The sequence below is a fragment of the Clupea harengus genome, chromosome 7 (genome assembly GCF_900700415.2).
Source record: "Clupea harengus chromosome 7, Ch_v2.0.2, whole genome shotgun sequence".
Lineage (NCBI taxonomy): Eukaryota > Metazoa > Chordata > Actinopteri > Clupeiformes > Clupeidae > Clupea > Clupea harengus.
Genome location: NC_045158.1, coordinates 17,118,114 through 17,144,324, shown reverse-complemented (window position 1 = coordinate 17,144,324; position 26,211 = coordinate 17,118,114). Strand labels below are relative to the sequence as shown.

Below are 26,211 nucleotides of genomic sequence, written 5' to 3'. Positions count from 1 at the left end.
CTTCCCATATTTTTTTTTTTAATATCAACTTAGCAGAGGATATCATGTTGTGGCTTCGTCGTGGTAGAGCCTCTTGACTCTGAGAGTTTTCCCTTGAGGTGAAATGTAATAGTCACTACAGTTACACTACATCGAGCTGTAGAGATAATTACCTGTCAAACGCACACTTCCTGGTGAAATACACAACCGCAAACTGAGCCAGAGAGCACTCCTGGATTATATCATTTAACAGAGAAGCTTCCCAATACTGAGATAGAATAAACCCAATGCATAGAGACTAAGGCCAACACTGATGTGGCTGCAACCTACTTAGTATGTATGGTGCTCTAGTTTTAATTGGATCCAATCAAAAAAAAGATTGTTTTTCTCCGATTCAGTTAATTCGTCTTATGTTTTGATGCAGATGCTGTCCTACAGGCACTTGCATTGATTAGCTTTTTGAATGGCAACATACTAGAGAACCAATGCTCTACTTTTTCTCAATTAAATAGTTCAGTGTCAAAATACCAGAGACAGTGATGTCATCAAAGGGAGACAACATAGCTTAATCACAATGAAGTGCTTCCCAGAGCAATGCTGTGGTTGCAAGGATGGGTATTAGGAACAAACCTTTACCACCCGGAGCAGCAAGCCCATTGAGGAGCTGGGACAGGGTCTTGCTGGGCGACCCCGGCGGCTCGCCCACAGTTAAGGGGGCGGTGCTGAGGATTTCTAACCCAGCCTGCAGTCGGAACTTCTCCAGCTCTTTGGACAGGAGGTTAAACTGCTCACCCTGACTTCGACATTTCTCCTCCAGGTCTCGCACTTTGGCCTGGAGAGATTGATGTAGAGAGAGAAGGAGAAGAAGAGTGAAGGAGAGAGTAGTCAGAAGGGAGAAAGAGAACGAAAGGGAAAGGCAAAAAGAGGGCAAAACCATTACACAGCACATATCATGAAACATAACATAAACTGTACTCATCTGTAATCTAGCTTCTCATCTATTCCAGCTATTTTATCTTAACGGCTTGTTTTACTCTCACATGTACTCCAGTAAGCAACACAAGGGAAAAGGGCTTTCAGTGCAAACAGTTTGGCTCATCTTAGCTAACACATCAACATACAAGTACATGCAAGCCTAACCACTACCACAGGTCACCTTCTTGCTAAGATGAGATGGACCGTACGGTATGCATACCAAAAACCACACTGTGTTCAACGTGCGTGGAATGCTCCTCGACTTCAATGCCACAGAGACACAGACATAAAATAAAGGCAAGAATCAGGGGTGAGTTCAGAGGCACACGGGGGAATAAGAGATCATAACAGAGTGTGAAAGGTACTGATAAACCATGCAGCCAGGTTTAATCCGCTTTCAATGGGGAGATAGAGAGAGAGGCTGTGAGATGGCTTCTGCCAAATCTCCCTTGTCTTAGGCAAAGAAAAACCTGACACACGTAAATATGACACCACACATGTCAACACAGACATGAGACATTGTCATCAAAATCATTAAACACTTGAGCTATCATCTGCTGCATGGTTTAAGGTTTTTTAAACCGTGTGTGCAATGACACAAGGATTAACCTAATGGTACATGTACATAGGCTTTATGACAAGTCATAAGGCCATAAGACACACGTAGACACACACACGGACTCGTACACTGTGGCCCATGGGGGGCCCCGAGTGGTTGGGTTTTCAGAGTGGACGGACGACGGACACGGTTAGGGAGGAGGACGGGTTTGAGGTTGTTCATTCCACTACGGTATGGATGTTGGGCTGATTGTCTAAAGTAGTCCATTTTCAAGTCAACCCACCAGTTGATTTGAACCCTTCTTTAGACTGCGAGGTTGTGTGCGTGCAGGCGTGTGTGTGTGTGCGCATGTGTGTGTGTCTGTGTGTGTGCGTGTGCGTGTGCGGGTGTGCGTGTGCGTGTTAGTTTGTATGAAACAAATGTACCTGTATAGTAAACGCAGCACATGTGTGAGTGTGAACTCACAACTGCATCCAACTGCATTTGAATTGGCTTCAAGTTCCCTACTGTTTGCAGGATAATGACAATCTTCTGACAATAACACTATATACTATGTAGTCTACAGCATCCTGTTCCGTCAACACCACCCACTGCCTCCTGGGTACATTTGTGAGTTGGTAGCAGTCAAGGGTGGCACCCTGTATGTCAAATGTCAATTTCTGCAGAATTCTGACATTCCCCAATAATGTTTGTTTTCCTTCACTAACACTGTCAGAACCTCTTAGATGCCTGCCCATGACACAGCATTATTGTTATGTACATTATTAGGTATTAATTGGTGTTAATGGAACATAGGATTTTAAAGTCAATTATGTATCCTATTGAGACGGATCTTGACTTAAAGTGCACTGGTTTAGGATGTGAAATTTCATGTGCCTAGCTGATACAAGCCATCCTGGCTGAGAATCAGACGCCGTTCAAGTTTTAAGTATTTTCGTGTCTTTTGCTGAGCATTTCTGTACTACCTAACATGTGAAGTTGATCACAAGACTGGCCATCTGTCCAGTGTTGCTAAGCAGGGATAAGCTTAAGTGTATGTCAACACAGTTGCGGACGTCTGCTTTGAAATGTTTACCATGTCACTCTGAAGGCGTCTGACAGTATTTATTGCATAACAAAGCTGGCTTTAATTTTTGGGTATTTTGCCATGTCCCTCAGTTTCTTGACATTGCAAATGGCATAGAACATTGGTATGAACTAGGATATGGGTGGTGAGTGCTGTTCATTTATTCTGTTTTGAATGTCAGGTCAGGCAGCCACTTGCGGGATTAATAACTCTCGTTATAGAAAATATCTTGGCGCCACTAACACGTGTCAGCAATTTAAAGAAGTTTGGAAGGAGGAGGAGGAGGAAGAGGAGGGTGATTTGCGTGGCGGGGATGGGATGGAAGGATGGGAGTATGTGTAAGGGAAAATAACTCTAAAATACCTGCATGCTGTCCAAGTGGTTCTGTGTATGCAAAAAAATAAATATATCAACACATCAACCAAATAGAAGCAACGCTCACACACAAACCTGTACACACACTCAGATACTCTCCATCTATAACAGAGAGACCAGGAATGAAAAAAATGAGATCGATATGAGATACACACTAGGACTCTCGACCCTGTTATTAAAAATAAAACTCAAAAAAAGGTTTTCCGTCTCATCAGATAACAGGGCAGCTCACAGCTACAAGCACATACATAACTAACTAATTATTCCTGAGCTAAAAACGGTTATGAATATGTTATAGACAACAATATTTGAAAGTCTTGCTGACAGCGAAACTGTCTGATGTGTTGCAATTCAGCAAGAAGCCACATCGCACTCAGTCTCCCGGAAGTGGCCCTCCAAACTTCCACTAATCCTCAGTGGAGGAGCTTTCAGAGTGAAATCCATCTGTGTTGTATGCTGAGATGGCCTCAGATGTGATGGAGAGGGAGTGCTAAAGCAGTCTGCGCTTGACAACTGCTTAGTATGAATGGATGAGGTGGAGGATGTCCTCATCATTCTTAGTTTGGAGTCTACAGCTACAGAACTTAAAACTAGATGCACCACAAAAACAAAACACATGGAGATGTATCCATGCGGCACACACACACACACACACACACACACACACACACACACACACACACACACACACACACACACACACACACACACACACACACACACACACACACACACACACACACACACACACACACACACACACACACACACACACACACACACACCCCCAATTCATTCCCTCTCTCTTTTTCCTCTCTGAGCTTACCTCTAACAGATGGACAGCACCTTCATGTTCCTTCTGAGCCTCAACCTGAGCCTGAAATACACAGAGCAGCATTAGGCCATCACATGTTACTCACCTTCCCCTTGTGATTAACTAACAAACAAAAACATACCACACAGCTATCTGCAGTTAAATACTAATGTAATGTAATGTAAAGGATATGAATTCATAGAAGATTTCTATGATTTCTAAGATGTCAAATCGCTTTGAGACAATTTCATTGTTTTGGCACTATATAAATAAAATTGAATTGAATTGAATTTTACATCAAGGCCTGGTTTGTTGTGACGAGTCGTATGAGAATGTAACCTTCGCAACTGCTTTCTTTGGATGGAGTGAGTCGTATGAGTGTTCTTGGTATGCTGTGTGTTAGCAGAGGGAAAAACGGCAGCTCTACACAGAGCTATTTATTCAATGTGAAGGCGAGCATCTGTTGGGAGGACGCTTTGGTTCCACGTGGATGGGAAAACATCTGTGGACCTGTGTCTTTCGGTGCTCCACTTCACAAGACATTAGTTAAAAAAAAACAGTGGACCCTGAAAAAAATGTCCCCACTAAACTATACTATAACTCGCAGAGTCATAAATACACAGACACACTTTCTCTCTCTCTCTCTCTCACACACACACACACATGCATTCTCGCTCACACACACACACACACACACACACACAGACGAACATGCTTGAGACCTTCTGTCGGGCACAGAGACCAGGGCTGGCATTTAGAGTACAACGTTTAGGAGTGTCAAAGCGCAAGCGGTGCAGAGATAGGGGGATGACAAGTGCCAATTTGTATCGTCGTGGAGACGAGGCTTCTGCCCGCCGCAGTCGGGAGGCTTTGCTGTAATTGCCGCGTTGCTTTATCTCCGCCTCGTCCTGTCATACGAAGTGCAACGAGACGTCAACCCGGCATCTGCATTTATTCCGCAGATATATTTCTTTATTTATGTGCGATATTTACTTCAGCACGCAGCTGGAAATGTCACATTTGATGAGGTCCTCTTTTCATCTCCTAGCCTTTTCATTAGGCAGACCGTCAGGCAGGGAGTTTACCTCCATCTTGGAAGGTGTGTCTGCAAGTATGCCAATCCACAGCACGCCTAATTTCCCATTAATTTATCATAGTCTCCAAGAGTCGCTTTCAAACGTGTCTGTCATCCCTCTTGTCTTCTGTGAGAATGTCAATGCCCCGCTGTGCATGTCTGTCTACGATTCCCAAGCAGGGAATGTCCCACAGACCAGCTGCAGTGAAGACATAATCAACACTTGGAAATATGTTTCCTGACATGGACAAACATACATTGGCCATGGCCAAGTGAGAGCCATTTCTCAGTGTTTGCATTGTGAGTGAACAGAGGAGTGACCCTTAAAGTATCTGTGGGCACACAACTCCCCTCCCCCACTCACCTTCTGCAGAAGGTCAATCTCCTGCTGCTTGGCATTGAGCACGCCCAGGGCTTCTTCATGCTCCAACTCTAACTGCTGCCTCCGCTCTGCAGCCTCTCGCATATGCTGCACACACACACACACACACACACGCACACACACACACACACACACACACACACATGCGCGCGCACACACATGCATGCACATACGCACGCACAAACGCATTTAACCATACATACACAGGGGGTGAAGAGGGGGTGAGGGGTGGTTGATGGAAAAGTGGATGGAGGACAGAGACACAGACAATGGAGAACATGGTGAGATAGTGGGAGGAATGAAGGGGTAGAAATGGACAGAGGAGGGTGGAGAGACATGGTCAGAGAAGAAGGCAGAGAAATCTCAAGAACAAAAGAATCGGAGGAAGAAATGAGACATGACAAGAGAAACAGGAGAAGCAAAACATAAAAAAGTAGAATTGAAGCAAGATGAGAAAGAAATAGGAAGAGAGAGAGAGACAGGTGGAAACAGGGGAAGAAAGACAAAACAACAGCAGCTGTTAGTAAAGCAAAAACAAGCCTGTTCCAGTCCTTTGCCATCACAGCATCATATGACCAGCCCTGTCCACATCCCCTAACTTCATCAGCAACATGAGCCTAGAAACTTTACATGCTAACTCTATATGCAATGCTTTCAGCGTTGGGGAGGGTATTAAAATCAACTATACCTGCAGGTGTGTATGACAAGCACTCACACTACCGGCGCAACTTCTCCTATCCAGATTACTGATCAAGTTTTCATTGAAGAGACTGTACAATAATATTGTTGTTTTTGAGAGTTGTTATTAAAAGGTAGCCAAGAGCTCGAAGTGCATGAGGAGGGTAGGAAAAGGCAGATGATATGTAGCTGCAATGGAATTCAAATCATATGCAGTTAATTGCAAACACCACTCGCCCGCTTTGAAGCTTGCTTCACCTCGTCAGGTTAAAGCAAAGCCAATCAGAGGAGCCATGTCCAAAAAAAAGAGTGAGGGGAATAAAAAATAAGTGTTTTTTTTTTCAAAGCAGGTGGCTTAGCAGGATCAATACAGCCGATCAGGTGTTTGTCCTGTACATGAAAGGGTGGCTTAACTCCAAAGTGTGATCAATAATTAGTGCCCCCACCCTCATAAACAGCACGCATGCCCTCGAATAACCACCTGGTAGCATCCAAAAGGCCAGACAGAAATGGGTTAAATGCAAAGCTTCTCTTGACCTTAAGCTCAGGTGCTCAGTGATTACACAACAGTGCACTGCACTCTCTTTGCATTAAGGTTAGAGGTTAGTGAGGAGAAAAAATATAGACTTGCTTGGTTATGTAAAGAAGAAAGGGAAGGGATCCTGATCCTTTTCTTCCTCCGATTCTTTTGTTCTTGAGATTTCTCTGCTTTCTTCTCTGACCATGTCTCTCCACCCTCCTCTGTCAATTTCTACCCCTTCATTCCTCCCACTATCTCACCATGTTCTCCATTGTCTCTGTCTCTGTCTCTTATTTGGAAGTTGAAAGTTGTAGGCAGCTATAGTAGGAAATTGAACCTAAACAAACAGCTGTCACTCAAATATGTGACTTTGCAATAAGGAAATCATCATGATAATCTTTTTTTATTTTTCTCACATTTTATCGTTTAAGCAGATGGCGATTAAAGAAAGAAATTCTCTTGGGTTTGTTGGTTGGTCGGGGGGGGGGGGGGGGGTCGTGGGTGGGTGCATACAGATGAACTACGCAAACATTGATTCCTTCACAGTTAGTCTGACAATACTGAATGCCACTACATCTTGTGTGGTTTAGTCACCATTCAGTTTTGCAATTACATTGCTAGACCCCTAACCCAAAGATCATGGTCTCATGTCCCCTGGGTAAATTATAGTGATCTGAATTGAGTGGAAGGTTTAAGGTTCATCATAATGACGTCACTAACAAGGGAAAACAACATTGACAAACCTTACTCTAGAAATAACAAAAAGTAGTGGCCAAAGCAACTTAGCTTCTTCTATATAGTGTCTGACTAGAAATCACAGGCTTCCCTCCTGAAGGAAGTAACTCCTAATTAATTTTAACGGCAGTGTGAGTCAAGGATCTCTACCCTGTGCACCAACTATGTGACACTTCACAGCCGCATTAACTGATAACTGACTCTTCTGCAGTAGTCGACCGTGGAACAAATCAGTGCCAAATCAGGGCCCCGCCCACTCCAGGGCCTGCTGCCAGCTAGCTCACTGATCAAGGCCCACAAACACATGCAGCTGTGTGTATCTGACACTTGAGAACTCATTTTTCTCCGCTCTTCACACTTTAGTGAAGGAAAGCAACATCTCCTCTCATCATGATGACCATGCACAGCCACATTCCAGAGTGATGCCATCCCCACCCCAATCATTCCTGACAATCATTAGTGAGTGAGGACATGGAGGCAGCCTGCGGTGGACAGCGTCGGTCGCAGGGAGGTGGGACAGAAAAAAAAATAAAACAGGCATTAAAGATGACCAATCAGAGGGGGGCCTGGTCCCTGAGGGATGCAAGAGAAGTAGTACCTTATGGGTTTAAAATGGGACTGGGGGCGGGGCAGACCGAAGAATGGGGAGGGGTTGGGTGAATGAGAGGGGCGGGAGATTGCTCCGGGGTTCTCAGCTGCTTATCTATCCGGGATGGGGGACCAGCCACAGGAACTAAGAGGCAATACACAACATCATGACAGATATCATGAGAGAAAGATATGGACAGATGGAGAGAGAAAGAAGGAAAGAAAGAAAAGACAGAGGAGAAAAGGACCAATTTTATACATGTGGGTCTTCACTGCCTGCAACGGACAAGATGTTGACAGACCTGATACCAGATTACATGACATTTGAGAGATGTAAGTGTTAAGCCTAAGCATACTGCATGTAGACATTGTCTGAATGAGCAAGACTCTCCCGCCTCATTCACCCCCGCCCCTCTCTCTCTCACACACACACACACACACACACACACACACTTCTCCTCTCCTCAGATAACAGTCCAGCTCTGAAGAGATTTATACTTTCTATCTCTTTCTCACTGAATTCGCTGTCCATCTTTTCATTATACTCAATCTTCAGAATGCTTCAGAGAAAAAGGAAAAGCACTGATCATAGATCTCTAGCTCTCTCTCTCTCTCTCTGTCTGTGTGTGGGTAGCTGGCCTTGACCACTGATGACAATGAAGAGTGCTGAATTAAATTAATCCCCCCCCCCCCCTAGATATGAGGTCTGTCATCTTCAAATGGGGAATTACTGAATCTTCATAACAGAGCGCATTGTAGAGCTTTGTACTTTGTGCTTTGCGATGGAGATAAGGGAGTGTTCATCTGTCCTTCATTTCCTGTATCAGCCAACCAACATGCTGATGCTTCTTAAAGACTGTAAAAATGTACTACAGCACAGAGTGGGGGTTCTCTTAAGTGAGCTGTGCAGTCCTACATACAGTAACACCATTTCTTGGAAATCAAAATATCAAAACATCCAGAGAAATACAAATATATCCGTACAAACATTACTTCCTTCCACTGTCCTCCGACCTGCAAAGCATGATCTATTCTGGTACATCTTGGCCTGACCCATGTTTTTCTACTTGCTCTTTGCTTCAAAACATCTCATCTTTAACACCCTGATCGCTGACCTGGCATATTTCAGCACCCGCTCTTCTTCTTTTACCCTCAACATGTGGCTCTTGGCTGCAGAAGTCCTGACCGCGTAAGACCAGTGCTGGAGCCTTCACCCTGTGATTCCCCCTGCGGTGCCCCCCCCCTGTGGCATGTGTTTGTTGTATGTGCGGTGACAGCTGCAGGGCCACCGGGGACAGCTGCTGGAGGTGCCCTCTCACCTTCAGCACCTGCTCTAGGTTCTCCAGTTTGCCTTGGAGCTTGGTCCTCTCCCACAGGGCGCAATCTCTCTCCTGAGTCACAGTGTACAGCGTTTCTCGCAGCAGCTCATAGTCTGTCTTCAGCTAGAGAGGGGGAGGAGGAGGGGGGGGGGGGCAGAGAGGTGCAGAGGAGAGACAAGATGTGATGAAAGGAGAAACAGAGAGAGAGGGAAGGTTGAAAGGTGAGATACAAAAAAAGCGTGAGAGGTAAACATAGTCAGAGAGGGAGAGTGAGGTGGGGAGCGGAGGAGAGGATGTGAAGAAAAGAGAGAGAGCAAAAAAGGGGAGTGAAAGAAAGGACAAAAGGAAAAAGGAATGATAGGGGATGGGGGGGGGGATGGAGGAAGGAGAAACAAGAGAAAGAGTGAGCTACAACCATCTGGTCATGGGTGCCCTTCTGCTAGGGGGAACAGGATGGGTGTTTGGGTCAGGAAGTTGAACATGGAGCAGGACATTGAGCTGCTCAGAACATAATTAACAACATCAGGACCCTCCTCAAGGATGTGGGTTCCTACAGTGGGCCACAGGGGTCAGTTCACATACTGCGTGTCATATGCAAGATACTGCTGACCGGCAAAATGAGGTCCCGCCACAGTGCCTCTGGCAGAACTGCTGATGACAGGCAAAATGATGCATAGTGCTTCCAGTTAAACTCACTGCCGTTCAAAATATTGACTCTCATATGGCATTGAGTAGGTCTTAACAGAGCTTTTGAGGTGTAGCACGAATTCCATAAGCATTATTTCATGAGGATATAAAGACAGAAAGTAAAACTACTGAATAGTTAAATTCTGATTTAGCGTTTTTAGACAATGACAGCTGACAAGTGCATTGGCATTTTCAAGAACAAAGAACACATTGACCATGACATACATTACAGAAACAGTAAGGGGTTTTGGTATAAAACTAATGAGTTACTGACTACCTAAAAGGCATGCAAAAACCTTGCAAATAGCAACATCAGAACAGCTGACAGTGATAAAAGGTTGCTAGAATGCTAACTGGTGTCTTTTGGCAACATATTTGGCAATGCATGCAGTGAAAACATTTCTTACATTTTCCCGGACCACAGAACTTCATAGTGCATAGCCTCAACAGCTAGTGGGTAATGCATGTGCGCTGCTTGTCCTTTGAATGACTATGTAGGATGTAAATTAATTACTTGCCCATAAAAACATAGCTCAAACAGTGGAAAATTGCTACATCTTTAACGTGATTTTTTTTTTTTAAGATATTGTGAGTGTGTAGAGAAATTTTGCATATTGATTTGTTACGCTCTCAAGGCTACAATATGCCCAACATGCTATTCAAAGTATCACTGGCCCAAAGTATAAACAAACACATCTTCCTTCCCTTTTCTCAAAAGTGTTGACTAATATCCTGGAGGCCCAATTCTTTATTTTCAATTTCTCTCAGCTCCTTGCTGAGAAACTTCCAGAAAGCTTTGGTGGTGATCTGCATCCCCAAATATACTAGTGAGCATAGGTCAAACAAAACATCTCATAGACTGTAACTGTCTGCATTTCAATAAAAAAAGCTTAATTAAAAAGAAAAAAGCTTCATTTAAAAAAGCTTCACCTTGCACTGTCCTCTAACTGAACCTTAAGAGTATTGTTGTTGCAGGGCTCTTGCGCATGGCTGAAGGGCAATACTTAAAATGCAGTACTTCTGCCTGTGAATCCTGAATTACAGACCTTGAATTTAAAACTAAAAAGAGAGAGAGACAGAGTAGACTCCTCTCCAGTACAGCATAACTGAATTGTCTGATCACTAAAAATGTAAATGGTCCTGAACCAAAACACTCTGACGCCTCTTAAGTCCCCTATTATCTGCCGTCCACTTCACCAAAAACACCGTAGCACAATGGTCCCTACAAGTGCTAACATAGAATTAATGGACAACACACGCTCCCTCGTCAAAGATTTTTTGAAGAACCTATTTTAGAGGTGTTCGGCTACAACACCAGTGCCATGTAGGCAGATATTTCTGCTCCTAGCCTATTTCTCTCTCCCTCTCTTCCTCCTTCTCTTAATCTCCCTCTCCCACTCCCTCTCTTCCCTCTCCCCCTTTCTCTGCATGCATTCATAAATGGCTAATGAGACGGAGGGATCCTGTTCAGTAGCAACAACAACAGCGTCTGACAACAAACCCTCTCCGAGGCAGCCCACCTCAGACTGCCTCTCTCGGCGGGGGGCTTGCGTGACACCAGACGGACAGAACCAAATGATCATCCGCTCCACAGGAGAGAACATGGAGATGCAAAGAGACAGAACCAAACAAAGGCAGAGCAGTCTCAGACAGAACTAATTGAGCATGGATGCAAAGTGTCGGTAAGGCAACAAGGATTGTTTAAACATGAGTGTAGGTGGGGTAACGTTACAGCAGGAAGAACCAGTGAGGAAGTAGGAAACGGAAAGCCACAATCCTCAACGGCAGACTCTTCTGGTAATGTCTGCCTAAGGATATCACATAAAATGTAAAGAACTTAAAGAACAAAAGTAAAAGTAAAGAGCAGTTCAGCATAAGTCTATTGGATAGAGACATGAGACATATCTAACACAAAACTTGACCGTGCTCAGATTGATTCATTGATGGTTCTAGGGCCCCAGCATATATACATGACCACATATACCATTTTGAGGGAGAATGTACGAAGATATCAGGTCTTGATATTTGTGACTAACAAAATGTGATCATTACAGGGTGGGTAGGTTTCATCCTGAGAAGCAACCACTTTTGTGTGTTCAAGGAACAGCTCTGCTTAACAGACAGATTAGGGGAACAAGTGCAGCAATTGAAGTTGTCTCTCATAAACAAGAAGGAGTGATGGGGAGGGGAGTAGGGAGGACAGGAGGAAGATGGTAATATCCTTCAGGGTGCGTACTTTGGGAGGCAGGTTAATATCCGTTCAGCTGTCCGCGTGCCACTCTCATATCCGCCACTGTGATAAGCCCACTGTTGGAGAGCCTCAACACCAGAGAGAATAGTCACATATGGGTAAACAAAAACCGATACACACACACGCGCGCACGCACGCACGTACACACACACACAGGCGCGCAAACATATGCTATCTTCTGCTCACACCTGCCAACTCATGTACAAGTTCAAAGACAGACGCATGCAGTATGTCCCAATGAAAACTGCTGTATTGTGTGTGTGTTTGTATATATGCATATGTCTGTGCACATGGGAGTGTGTATATCAGTGTGTGTGTGTGAGTATGTGTGTGTGTGTGTGTGTGTGTGAGAGAGAGCCAGTGATCCTGCTGTATTGGTGTGTGTTGTGTCCGTGGGGAGGGAGACGGTGCTGAGGAAGATGTGGGACAGTGATAGCTGGTGCGGCTGCCTGCCTGAGCCCCTAATCTGTGGGAGAGATAAACCCATTCATCTCCTGGGCCGCCGCCGCCTCCACCCTCCGCTGCCACCGCGCTCCTTAGGCCCACCAGAGACCCACAGAAACTCATCTCATCAGGGTGGCAGAGAGAGGGAGAGAAAGAGAGAGAAAGAACAAGACATGGATAGAGAGGAAAGGAGAGAAAGAGGAGAGTCCAAGCCGGAAGGCCCAAGGCCAATTCTATTTATGAGAAATAATCACTCTTTTCCTCACAAGTGACGAAAACAGGGAAATATTAACTGCCCCTGTCTGCAGCAAGACATTGGAAGAGAGAGTAAAGAAAACACTAATGTGCTTGTAGACATGTATGTATGTATGTAAGCAAGTGTGTGTGCAGGTATGTGTGTGTACAGTGTGTCTGTGCATTAGACTGCATGTGTCTGGGTGTGTATTTGTGATAGCGGATAAGTTAGTTTACCTGCGCATATTGTGCTGCCTTCTTGGTATTAGTGAACAACTGCACACTCAGACGAGCCTTTTCCTCAAGAACATCTTGGAGCTCGCTCTCCTGTGAAGGAGATACACACAAACATTAACACCTGTTCAATTTCATACACACACAACACAAACACCCATCAAATTGAACATACACACAAAAAGACAGACTCTCTCTCTCTTTCTCTCTCTCTCTCTCTCTATCTCTCTCTCTCTCTCTCACACACACACACACACACACCCACACATAGACAGAAAGAAAAAAAAGCCTTGAGCCCTTACACCAATGTGATAGTAATCTGTTTCAATTGCTCAAACAACTCCTGTTTAGATAATGCTTTAAATCCAGGCTCCTTCGACCAACAGTAGTTGATATACAAGGTGACATGCACAAACAGCAAAAAGGAGTGAATCAGAGGAAAACAGAGAGAAAAATACAGAGAGAATGAGATAGAGGGAGGGGGTGGTTAGACTCTTAGCAGAAGCCATGTTTTTTGGTGTGGTGAGTGTGGAGATGGTGAGAGGCTGTGCATAATTCATCATGTGAAGCCAGTAACTGGCTAGAGAGAGAGAGAGAGAGAGAGAGAGAGAGAGAAAAAAGAGTTGGTGAGGGGAAAATATATAAAAGAGTGAGCCAGGGAGAGATGAGAGAGATGGAAACGGGGAAGAGTGAGAAAAGGGAGACACCGAGAGACAAGAGAGAAGGAGATAGAGAGGTAGAGAAAAAAAGAGTAAGGGACAATAAAGTGAGAGGAGACATGGACCTGCCTGTTCCAGAATGGACACTGAGCACTCGAAGGGTTTGTATCGCAGCCACATTCACTCAACACAAACCCAAGCTGTGTGCCGGCATCCTGTCTTTACAACATACCACCCAAGTGGACGGAGGAAAAAACTGTTGCTCTCTGGATTTTGAAGAACAGGGAGAGAAAGGGGAAGTGTTTCTTCTTTAGCCCCCAACACAAGAAAGGCTAAATAAAACTAGACCCATATATATATATGCATATATATATATATATATGGGTCTAGTTTTATATATATACACACACTCTATTAATGGCTTTAATTTGCAGCATCAGTGCATTTCATAACAGAGACTGCTAATGAAAATGTTTTTTTTTCCAGGCCTTTAAATAGCCCTGTTTAAATAGGCTAATGCTCCCAAACATTCGTTAAGGCTGAATCCAGAGCCAATTTACATACCCCCCTCACCAACAACAACAAAACCAAAAAAAAAACTCTCAACCTCCCCACATTCCTCTCCTCCTTCTCTTCTCTTCTCTTCTGTATCCCTCCTTCTTTCACCCCCACTACCCCTCTCTTCCTCCTTCCTTCTCTGCCAGGGGAAGATTAAAAACCATCCTTCATTGCAGAGGGGGAAGACTTAATTCAAACATTCAATCAATATCCATGAGGCATACCGTAAACGCAATTTAGTGTGTCAACCGAAGAGCACTGTGTGTGTATGTGTGCGTGCCTTTGGGAATGTGTGTTTGTGTTTTGAGTGTCAACTGCAGACAACTCTGTGTTGCTCTATAAACGCATAAGCTTTGGCATACACTGCTGTTATACCTGAGGGGAAAGCTCATGGAAGAGATGGAGACATGGAAGAATGATGAAGATAAAGAGAGAAAGATGGAACGAGAGGGCAGTAGAGTGAAGGAAGGAAAATGAACGAGTGTATTTACAGTCCCACTCCATTTCACACACACACACACAGATAAACTGTCAGGCCGGAGTCAAGGATTGAACCCGGGTCGCGGGATTGTTAAACCAGAAGATCCAAAAAGAACAAAAACACATCTCATGGACAAAACAGAGCACATAATCTAGGTTAATTCAATTCCAGAACGAGTCAAAAAACAAAGAAGCATCTAACTGCCAGTAGAGAAAAAACCAAAGAACATCCAGAAAAACTCACGGGTAGACAAGAGGTAGCTTCAGCGGGGTGAAAACAGATTACTAAGACTCGGTGACGAGATGGCCAAAAGGCCACGTATAAATACTTGAGTGAGATTAGTCATGTGAATGTCTGATGAGCAGGTGGGTACAGAAAATGGTGGAGAAAAACAAACAAGGCAGGAAGTAAACACCAAAGGTGAGAGGTCAGGACTGAAGCACATGGACAACCAAAATGTAGAGTCCTTGGCTACCTCTAGAGGCCAACAAATGTCCCGACTCTTGACACACACGTACACACGCGCCTGCTCATGCACATGTTCACTTCATCAAAGGGAAAGAATGGCTTCCATTCTTCCTCATTTAAGACACATTGACATTTCAATGGGTGTCCGTCAATTCCAATCTCCCTGCGACAAGCATGTGATTGTATTGACAATACGCTCTGAGCGCATTGATCCTCGCTACTGGCTCATGGAGATGAGTGAGAAAGAGAGACAGAATAGAGATGAACATTTCCAGCCTATCTCTCTGTTTTTCATCTCTCTCTCTCTCTTTCTCTGTCTCTCCGTCCACTTCAGAGCAGTGAGGCAGAGAAGAGATGGCTTTCCTGGAGGTTACCCACATGTATGGCTTCCAACTCCACACCAGATAAGGGCCAGATCAGTTGCCGGAGTAAGCAGCCACTGGGATAAGTGCAGAGCTTAACAGACTGAGCAGAGGAGAGAGAACCCATCTCACTGGAGTGCTGGTTTGAAATGAAAGTTCAGAATGAATGGGTGATCCCTGACTTTAGGTGGTGATTGCTCATTCGCCACACAGCTATTTTACCATCCCATCTCCATCAGCTCGAAGAGAGGGCAACAGGTTGACTCACAGTTGGAAAAAAAAAAGAAGAAGCTTTTTGTCGTTTCTTTTTCTGTCTGTCTCTGTCCAACATATGGCTTTTTCTCTGTCGCCCTGCTATAAACTTCCACTCTCCCTCAAACAGACACACAGATGATCCCTGACCTCATCATTCATTCCACACTGGTCTCCCTTTGGTCTTTAAAATACATTTACTTCAACGTGTGTTAGGGGGACCTTCACAGAAAGCATTACGGAACATTTTTCTATTAGCATTTCACATCCTGTGAAACCACTTTTTTCATGAAGGTCAATGTGTTGTCAAACCTTTGAATTTTGTATTCAATACACTGAAACTGGGAGACAACTGCTTTCTCAATATTCAGTCATACTTTCCATTAGGAAAGTGGCTCCTTCCATTTTGTATCAAGGACCGCCTAAAATCCAGTGTGCCTAGCGTCGTGCTGCGCTCATTAGCCAGTTCAAACAGAGTTATGATGAGTGCTAACTAACTTAATCAGTGCAGCCGAGGCTTGGATTTGCCAGCAGAGGCCAATTCTGAAGATGTGGGATGGAAACACTCTTTATGAAAGCTTTATGAAGCTTCTGTCCCTGTTCTCGAGGCGTTGTTTGTGTGTATGAGTGTGTGTGTGCGTGTGTGTGTGTGTGTGTGTGATGTTTGCATATGCTCAGTGGAGGCTACAAGAGATTAGTCCACATGCGTCCGTTTCAGCACAGCCTGATGCCGACGCCTCCGAGGCTCCTCAAAGACAGCTGAGGGCAACTGCACAGCTGGAGACAAACCGTGTGTGCGTGTGTGTGACTGTGAGTGCGAGAGAGCGTGCGTGTGTGTGACTGAGTGTGAGAGAGCGTGCGTGTGCGTGTGTGTGTGTGTGTGTGTGTGTGCGTGTGTGTGTGTGACTGTGTGCGAGAGAGCGTGCGTGTGCACGTTGTGCGTGTGTGTGTGTGTGTATGCTTTGTTTGCTTGTGTGCGTGTGTGTGTGTGTGACTAATTGTATATGTGTTTGAGTATGTCTGTTATTTTATAATGGAGTCTGAATTGTTCTTGTGTCTATGGAGGCACACACAAAAAGGAACCAAGGTCATGGGAGTGATGAGGACACACACACACACACACACACACACACACACACACACACACACAAACACACAGAGACACATCACCAACCTTTTCGATTTGCATGTGGGGATTTGATAAATTCTCACTGCCACCCCCACCTTACTGTGCAGGAATACATTCATTCACAAATCCAGTGATATGGCCCTTTTGATAACACATCTCTCTCTCTATCTCTCTCCTGAGCGCACACACACACACACACACACGCACACACACATCTTACTCTTTCTCTCATGCTCCATCTCTCTCATACGCATACGCATACACACACATACACACTTACATACACACCAACACACACACTGACACACACAGGCATGCACACACACAGACACAAACACACACACACACAGCCAGCACAGAGGGGATTAAAGTGTGTGCTGCTTTGCATCAAACACCAGCCTTGATTTACAGATTTATCCTCTGACCTCCTTCCTCTCTCTTTCACTCCCTCTCTCCCTCTCTCTCCCTCTCCTCCCCATCTTCCTCCTTCTCTGGCCATGCAGCGCAAGCGTAGACACTCTCTCTTACACAACCTTTTCAAAGCATGCAGGTGTTCCACAGCCTCCCTGTCTGTCTGCTTGTCCATCTCTCTCTCTCTCTTGCACGTACGCTGTGAAATATCACCACAACACTGAGGTCTGAATGAGAGGAAGTGAAATGTGAGGAGATTAGCTGACCCGAGTGTTTAAAGGCACTTCCTGTAAAACCAATGCCTTATCTTTTAGCCGATGGGACTTGACAGGACATTTTACATGTGCAATACAATATAGATAGGTTATGAAATGATGGACTGGCTGATGGTAATAATTCTTGCACATAGTTATTTTACATAACAAAAGCAGATGATATCAGGGTCGTTTGGCTGAATGACCTCTGAATCGTGTAGTCTGTCAACTAAGATTTTTTTGTTTTCCAAAGTAAGAAACCACTTTCATTTTCTTTTATAAATGTGTCACTTTCACAGTAACAGTAATTTCTCAAGGACACCTCATGTTGGTCTAGCCAGCTCTGAAGTATTTGGCTGAAGACTTCTTAAAAGAGAGTTTGGCAGCACCAGCATCAAAGTCATGGGTTTAATACCCATTGGAAGGTATTAAGGGACCACACAGAGTGATCACAATGTATATCTACTTTACTATGTACTGTACATAGGTATTATCTCTTTGAATAAAAAACTGAAAACATGACTGTAAGACTGCAGAACTACACTATACCATCTGCAGCACCAGTGCTTACCTAACCCCTTCTAACACCACAATGCCTACTTGTTTAAGTTTCTTATCTTTCCATGACACCTTCCTGTTCAGTCTCTCTACTGTTTATTCCAGTGCGTTCTCGTTGCTGGGTGACCATGTTTATGTTCTCATTTTGTTCTTGTGATGTGCACTAAGCATTTGGGTGCAAACTGCCTAATGGCCATCTCCAAGGTAACTAACTGTCTGAGTGTGTGTGTGTGTATGTGTGTGTGCGCGTGTGCCCGCGTGTGTGTATGTCTGTGTGTGTGGCCTCAGTTCTCATGGGTGGAGAGAGACATCGTATGCAAATGAATAAGGGACAGATGGTGGGTGCCTCAAAAACACTCTCTACTTGACTATACGTGACTTACTCCATAGCCAGTCAGGGTTACTCTATGACTCTATGACTACTCTATGTGTGATTGTGTGAGTGTGTCTGTGTGTGTCTTTGTGATAGTGGTGTACATGCTGTGAGGGTGACCCTCCATATGTGTGCATGTTAGTCTGTGTCTGTGTCTGTGTCTGTGTCTGTGTCTGTGTCTGTGTGCGTGTGTATTTCATGTCTTTGTGAGTGTGTGCTGTATGATTTTGTAGATGCATGTGTTTGTGTGTGTTATGTGTGATCCATGTGTTTGCGTGTGTGTGTGTGTGTGTGTGTGTGTGTGTGTGTGTGTGTGTGTGTGTGTGTGTGTGTGTGTGTGTGTGTGTGTGTGTGTGTGTGTGTGTGTGTGTTTACATGTTCGTATGTCTAGGAGTGTGTGGGTGTCTGTTGAGTGAGAGGCCAGCGGACGTGCTCCATCTTCACACAGTAACAGACGTGTGGCTGGCGCTGGTGAGGGTGTGGGGGACTGGGAGAGTCCATATGAAACCCCTCTGCTCTGAGAAGCGTAAAGGTCAGAGTGCCAATTAGCTCAGTGGCCGCCTGAAGGGCAATCTCTGGCACACCATTTAACATGACGTCTTAAATAAGAACCACGATGGCTGACGGGGAGAAAAGAGACAACACACAGGAGGGAGGATAGGGGACCACGATTCATCTAGTAAGCTAGAGAAATTATTTTGATTTCTCCTAAGGTGCTCTATGCAGGACTCACTGTCAGCTAGTGAGCTAAATTATGTCATACTCCGCACTCCAAACAAACTGGGGGAAGCATATCACCAGATGGGTCCACCCCTGGCTCTTCTCCCTTGCAGAGGTTGTCAAAAAGTTTGGCCAAGATGGTGGAGGCTAAGACTATATGCAACATGAAAACATTTATATGATTGATAGATATCTGAGCAATCGTTAGTGTCTACATCAACAGGCCCCTGTATATCTTCCCTTGAGCTAGGCTGCCTGGCTAACCATTAAAGTTAACAAACCAGCTTGATACTAACTATAGGGTAGCCAAGCTTGTTTGCTGTTTTCACTTCAGTGACTCACTTTCACCTCTTGAGGTACAAAATGGTATCACCAGAGAGGATGAACCACATGTAAACCTAAGTAGAAAATCAAGTCTTACAGTGTCGCTTTTTGTCGTTTTGACCTAAACAAAAATGACACATATATCTCCTTTAAGTAAGAGGCAAGATGGCCATCTAGAGGAGAGGGGATGGGAAGGAGGGGGAGAGAGCAATACGTAGTAGAGAAGTGGCATCATACAGGAGGGAAAAGAGAAATGATGATAGAGATGTCGAGGAGAAATGGAGTAATGAAAAAAGGGAAAACTAGCTATTAGAGAAGAGCAGAGGCTAAACACAGGATAAGAATAACAGAAAAGCAAGGCAAATGTGAGTAGGCATTGGAAAAAATAAAGATAGACAGAGCACTCCATTCCTCCTCCAGCGGTTGTCCTCTGCACGACATGTCCTGTCTCTCCAGAGGCTTTTCAGCAGGGCACAGCACCTTCACAATAGAGCCGCACTTCAGTGGGAGAACACAGGGACAGAACGCTACAGCACAGTGCTAATGGAGCATGCTCTCAGGGCAAGGCACACACACACACACACACACACACACACACACACTGTATGTTACATACACTCACACAAACTCACCTACACACACTCACATGATCTCTTCACATTCATACTCACACACACATACAATGCTGGAGTAAACATATGCTCGTACACAAACATACACACAAACACACGGCTTTTCATAAGACATTCATACAACCTCTCTCTCTCTCTCTCTCTCACACACACTCACACACACACACACACACACACACACACACACACACACACACACACACACACACACACACACACCATGCAGGCCCATGGGCATCACAGAGCACATTCACATGCTTCAGCTCCCCTCACAGCCTCTTAGGTAATTGAATTTGTCCCTCATAGTGCCCTGTAGATCTTCGTTAATAGGAGGTCCTTGAGGTTCTGTCATGAGCCTCTGTGTCTATTACCAGCAGGACTGCTGTTATTTTTAAAGCAGGGCAGGGCGGATATAAAGACATACATTAATGAAAGCAAGCCCATATGGATTGCTGTACAGCACCTAGAGCTCATGGTTTTGTAACGTCAAGCTCCTGTGCTCTCGCTGACTGGATCACTATGAGGTTTAGAGAGCGTGCATCAACCACATGTAAACAGACAATAAAAATGTCGACTGTAGCTGCTGAAGTTGTCAAGCCTGTCTTACACAGATCCAACACGTTTCCACAACATCCATTACACTGTCAATATTTTTCTAGATCTTTTGATTTACATGCCAATATTGTGTGGGTGTGGGTGTATATGTGTGTATGCGTGTGAGTAGGAGAGCGAGAGAGAAAGAGAGAGAGAGACAGAGAGAGAGAGATGGATCTGTTTGGCACTCTTCTTAGAGAGACAGAGAGAGAGATAGAGAGAGAGAGAGAGAGAGACAGAGATAGATCTGTTTAGCACTCTTCGTAGTGTAGTTATGAAATGAGAACAGGGCCCCCTGTGGCTCTAATGGAGGGTCCCAGTGGAGAAACACAAATGGCTCACTCCTCTTTCTCTTTCTCTCTCTCACTCCCTCCCTCCCTCCCTGTTTCTCTCCCCTCTTTGCCTTTCACCCTCTCGAACTCCATTCCTCGCTGTTTCTCTCTCCATCTCCCTCTTCTTCTCCACTCCATCAACATATCTGGGGGAGGGGGGGTGGGGGGGGGGTATTAGCAGCTGTTTCTAAATGCACTTAATGAGGGCCACAATATACTCTGTTTATCCAGCAGGATAGTGACAAAGGAGACTTTCTCAGAAAGCAAGAGAAGAAGGGTGAACAGAAGCACTTTGATGTGAGTTTAATCCAATTCAGTTCAGTTCTACTCATTTCAACATCCTTTATTTGCATTATAAATGCATACATAAGAGTGAGAATCTCAGAAAATACAAAAACTAAATTCCACCCAATTCTGGACTCAACTGACTATGCCTGGAATATGTCTGAAAGCGAAAATGAGAGGGAATTATCTGCAAGTGTTAAAAACACTGTGTCAATTTATCCTAACGAGCTTTAAACCCACATTTAGATCTGGGACCTGGGAGTGAGAACACACCAGATGTCTGACCTAATGGAAGTTGGGTCTGAACAAGAATCCCACGCTGACCCGGGCCAGGTATGGTCCAGACTGGGCAGCTATCTTAATGTTCATTAATTACCTCAATCTCTCTTCTCACTCTACCTTTATTCTCCCTTTCATCTCATCTCCCTCTCTTTCACCCCTTTCCCCTCTTCCCTCGTGTTCTCAGTGTGAGCTGTGCAGTTTGACTGCCCCCGTTTCTCCCTGCATAGTTATGTAAGTGGAGTGAGACTGTGTGTGTGTGTGTGTGTGTGTGTGTGTGTGTGTGTGTGTGTGTGTGTGTGTGTGTGTGTGTGTGTGTGTGTGTGTGTGTGTGTGTGTATGAGTGTGTGCGGGCGCGTGTGTGTAAGGGGGGGCGGGGTTCATTGACATTCAGAGCTCACACATTTTAATGTCTCTCTGTGTATTACCATGCTCTGACAGGCTGCAGGGGGGGAAACCACCATTGGTTAGCCTTCCAACACAATTATCGCCAACCATTTTCAGGCGGCTGAGCGATCAAACACAAATAAGGCAAGGCATCACTGCGTGTGTGTGTGTGTGTGTCTGTGTTTTTTTCCTGTGTTGCTGTGTGCACGTCCTCCTCTATCCTACCACAGGGGTAGAGGAGGTCTTCGCCGGAAATGCAAATCCTCTGATTTAGTCCGACCCACTGGGTAATATTTCATAGTCAGCCTCCAAAATAAACACAGAGTATGGATAATTACATGCGACACAGCTAGCAAACAGAGGCTGCACATGAGCAGAGGACAAGATATTTGTATGTGCATCTTTGTGTGTGTGCATATGTCTACAAGCATGTGAATATATAAAAAATCTACTTGAATGTGTTTGAAGAAGTGTGTGAGGATGTGGAAGTGAATTTATTTGCATCTGTTTGAATGGGTAGGTGTGTGTATGTGTGTGTGCATGTTTGTTTGTTTCTGTGTACACATGTTTGTGCATGGACTCCTAACTAACAATTAATCACACTCACACACACACTCTCTCTCTAACTGCATGTGTAAGACACTGTTAAAGTTACTGGCAGCTACTAGTATTTCATCGGCATACTATTCACAGCCTACTGTAAAGAAATTACATTGACTCCAGCAAACTACCAGACGAAAGTCACTGTCATACCTTTTTTTAATCTACATTAGGAATTCTACAACATCAATACAAAAAAAATTAAGATTCACTTTTGTGAATGTACTGTTAGAAAACCACTGCTAGCCTATGTTCAAGTTAAAAAAATAAAAACAAGCTATATCATTCTTCATTATTTGCAAATGGCAAAGCATTTTAATGTAGTAAGCCATTTCATTCTATAGTTAGATGGCTTTTGATTTAATAAAAGTGTTTCACTTTGCAAGTCCACCCAAGGAATTTTGAAAAGGTACTATCCAACTATTTTTTGCCACTTTTCTTGTGTTCTTTTCATTTATCTTGTTAACTTTCTTTAAGTGTACAGCCTTGTTTTTTTATAGTGTTTTTTTTGTATTTCAAATGTTTTGTATTTCATTCAGTTGATGAAGCAGTGAATTAGCAGCACTGAGGTCATGTGTTTGATTCCTAAGAGGTGCATAAGTCTGTATTCTACTTGTACCTTCCCTAAATAAAATAAACTATAAAGCTCTTTATAAACCCAAATGTAAGCACTGTAACCCTAACCTGGCCAAATGTATCTCTTCCTATACTTTGCCTATATGTATACAAGCTCATTTAAAGACATTCAAAAACACCTGACATTCAGCTTAATATGTGTCCATCAGTTTATATTGTCACTCACAGGGCTATGTTACTAAGACCTTTGCACATGGGTCACAGGAAGGCACATGGGTCATGAGCCAAAGCAGAGAAATGGAAAAGTTTTGACTTCTGACCTTATTTATTAACTTAAATAGCTTAATTGTCATATTTGCTCTTTTCCTGTATTTCAATTTCAAGTGAAATCAATCACACTGAACCCCCTACAGCATGCTTTTCACAGTATCAGGTTGTATTCTTCCACAGTGTACTTGTGGGATACACCGTGCCATGCAGGACATCAGTTCTACAGTAAGATACTTTTTTATTTATGTACAATTCATTTATGTACAATTTCCTATAAGGCCATTGAGATTTACAATAATGCACTACAAAGCAGTTCTACAATAATATAAATACACAAATCACAGTAAAAACACAAATTTCAGTGCAGTGCAGTTAAACACGCACGCACACACACACACACACACACACACACACACACACTAACTATATTTGTACGAGGAGGCTCGAAGGAAAGGCATGAGCTCCTAACAGCAGTCACAAAGCATTATCCTCTCTGTGTGAGTCCCCTTTCACCCTCTCCTCTCTCTCTCTCTCTCTCTCACACATTCACATTCTCTCTCTCTCACACACATTCTCATCATCTCTCTCTCTCTCTCTCACTCACACACTCTGTCTCTCTCTCTCTCTCTCTCTCTCCCTTTCTCTGTTCTTTCCTTCATCTCTCACTTTTGGCCACTTTGTCTCCTGTGAGGGCTAACCCTGGAGGCAGAGTGGCATTTTCTGCTCTGTGCAGAGACAGGCAGAGAGGGATGGAGAGATAGAGAGAAGGTCAGAAAGACTAAGAGACAGGCAGAAAGAGAGAGAGAGAGAGAGAGAGAGAGAGAGGGACACAGTGAGAGGGAGAAACAGAAAGAGAGGGGGAAGAGGAAAGACATGGACAGAGAGGACGAATGTCTGCCCTTGTCAGGTGGAGGCCAGTTGACCCTTACTTCAGCCCCTGCCACATGTGGGAGAGATGAGGGACAGTGTGCTGAAATCTGAGGATGTGTGTTTGTGATACACACACGTGTGTAACCATGCCTACCAGAGACTATAAGTGTGCTTGAGAGGTAATTCAGCACAGGCAAACGTTTGAAAGTGTTGGTGGCAGCTGCCCAGTGGGTTGCGGGATTAAGGTATGTTTTCTAGGGTGCATGTGCTGTGTCTAGGTGTGTGTGTTATTGTAGTTACTGTCATGGTTGTTCGATTATTCCCAAAGGAAATGACAAACCAAGCCAGGTTTGTGGCATTGGAGAATGTATGTGTGCAAGGTGTATGTTCCTTGTGTATTAAGATGTGTACCATACATGTATTCATGTTAATGGTTCACTTTGCCATAACTCACGCAGAAGCCCCCATTCATTTATATCACATAAGAAAAAACTGCTCGCTAAAAACCGGTCATTGTACTGAAGTTAAAATCGAACGTGTCATATGAATAAGTTATAGCCTTGCCATAACATAGCGTAAACATAACATCACAGCCTCAGATAATAAAAGCTTTTAGACTTGTGACTAATTATTCATTTCACATCTGTCACCACTTTCTTGATCGTACACGGAACATCACACTCCTCCCGTCAGTAATGATCCTGAGTTTAGTGTCTAATGTTGTGTGACGGGTGAGAAATTCACAGGTACACTTCTGACATCAGCGAAGCAGAGGGGAGGCTAAGCCTTGTAGATTCTCAATAAAAAAGAAAGAGAGAAAGAAAGAAAGACATTGCATATGTATTTTTAGAGCACTCACCAGAGTCTGGCATGTTTGACTCTTTTTCTTCACCTCCTGTTCAAGCACGTCACACTCCTTTCTTTTCTTGTTGATCTCAGTCTCCTGGGCAGAAGGAGGAGTAAAAATAGCCAGAGTTAATGGCACCAGGAGCAGACATAACGGCTTTAGAGCAAGACTCACATTCATTCAGGGACACGTGCTGCTGTTTGGAGGAGACCAAGGAGGGAGAGATGGAGAGACAGACAGAGAGAGAGAGAGGGAGGGAGAGAGAGAGGCACAACAAATCAGCACTTACAATTACTAGACAATAAAGGTTAGAAATACTTAGTCCACCAAGAATTGAAGACATTCGTTGTGTATGTGTGCATGTGTTGCTGTTTCTGGTTTGTGTGTTAACCTCTAGTGTGTGTGTGTGTACGCCTATGCACTCTACTGTACTGTCTATAATGTTTCTCTGGGCACACTAGTAGCAGAAGGGTGTTCTTGAGTGTGCTGTGAATATTCAGGAGAGGAGCAAGGAGAAGCCATTACTTCCTTACACACACACACAAGCACAGGCACACGCACACACACTCTCTCTCTCTCTCTAAACTGACCTACTGACTGACTCCAACAGCACCCAGAGAACATTTGAGCCCAAAACTGCTAGGGGGAATGCCATTAGGCTACACTCAATCTTCTAGCTATTCCAAGCCTAAAAGTGTGTTTTGTAGTCTACGCTGTGTGCAAGTGTGTGTGTGTGTGTGTGTGTGTGTAGGTTTGGGGTTCTGAGTGACTGTGATTCCTTGATATATTTAGACTGTGATTCCTAATAAAGAACATTACTGCATCCATGTACATATTCTTGTCTGTTTGTGTGTGTTTGTGCAAGTCTGTGTCTGTGTGCATGCATTCTAAGAAAGAAGGGCTTCGCCACAGAATCATTTTGTAGAACCATTTGGGAACCTTTCAGCTAGCATTCAGTTTTACAGCAGTGTCAAACTCTGAGGAACTCTTTTAAGCCACAAAGCGGTAATTTTTCTCGTTTAAGAAGAGGAAAATGTTTTTCTACTTTCTTCTCAAAGAGTTCCCTCAAGGCTTA

General features: G+C 44.1%; 1 protein-coding gene across 1 annotated transcript in view; it reads right to left on the bottom strand.

Annotated features, from left to right (window-relative positions):
* Positions 1–25,230, bottom strand: part of LOC105901088 (RIMS-binding protein 2-like) — a 57,713-nt gene extending 32,483 nt beyond the window's left edge. The window contains exons 1-7 of the mRNA XM_042708272.1: positions 25,149–25,230; positions 12,919–13,008; positions 9,066–9,188; positions 5,208–5,312; positions 3,781–3,831; positions 2,943–2,963; positions 610–811 (exon numbers count right to left, since the gene is read on the bottom strand). Of these exons, the coding sequence (XP_042564206.1) occupies positions 610–811; positions 2,943–2,963; positions 3,781–3,831; positions 5,208–5,309 (376 nt within the window). The 5' untranslated portion in view covers positions 5,310–5,312; positions 9,066–9,188; positions 12,919–13,008; positions 25,149–25,230. The remainder of the gene's footprint in view (positions 1–609; positions 812–2,942; positions 2,964–3,780; positions 3,832–5,207; positions 5,313–9,065; positions 9,189–12,918; positions 13,009–25,148) is intronic.
* Between the last annotated feature and the right edge of the window lie 981 nt (positions 25,231–26,211).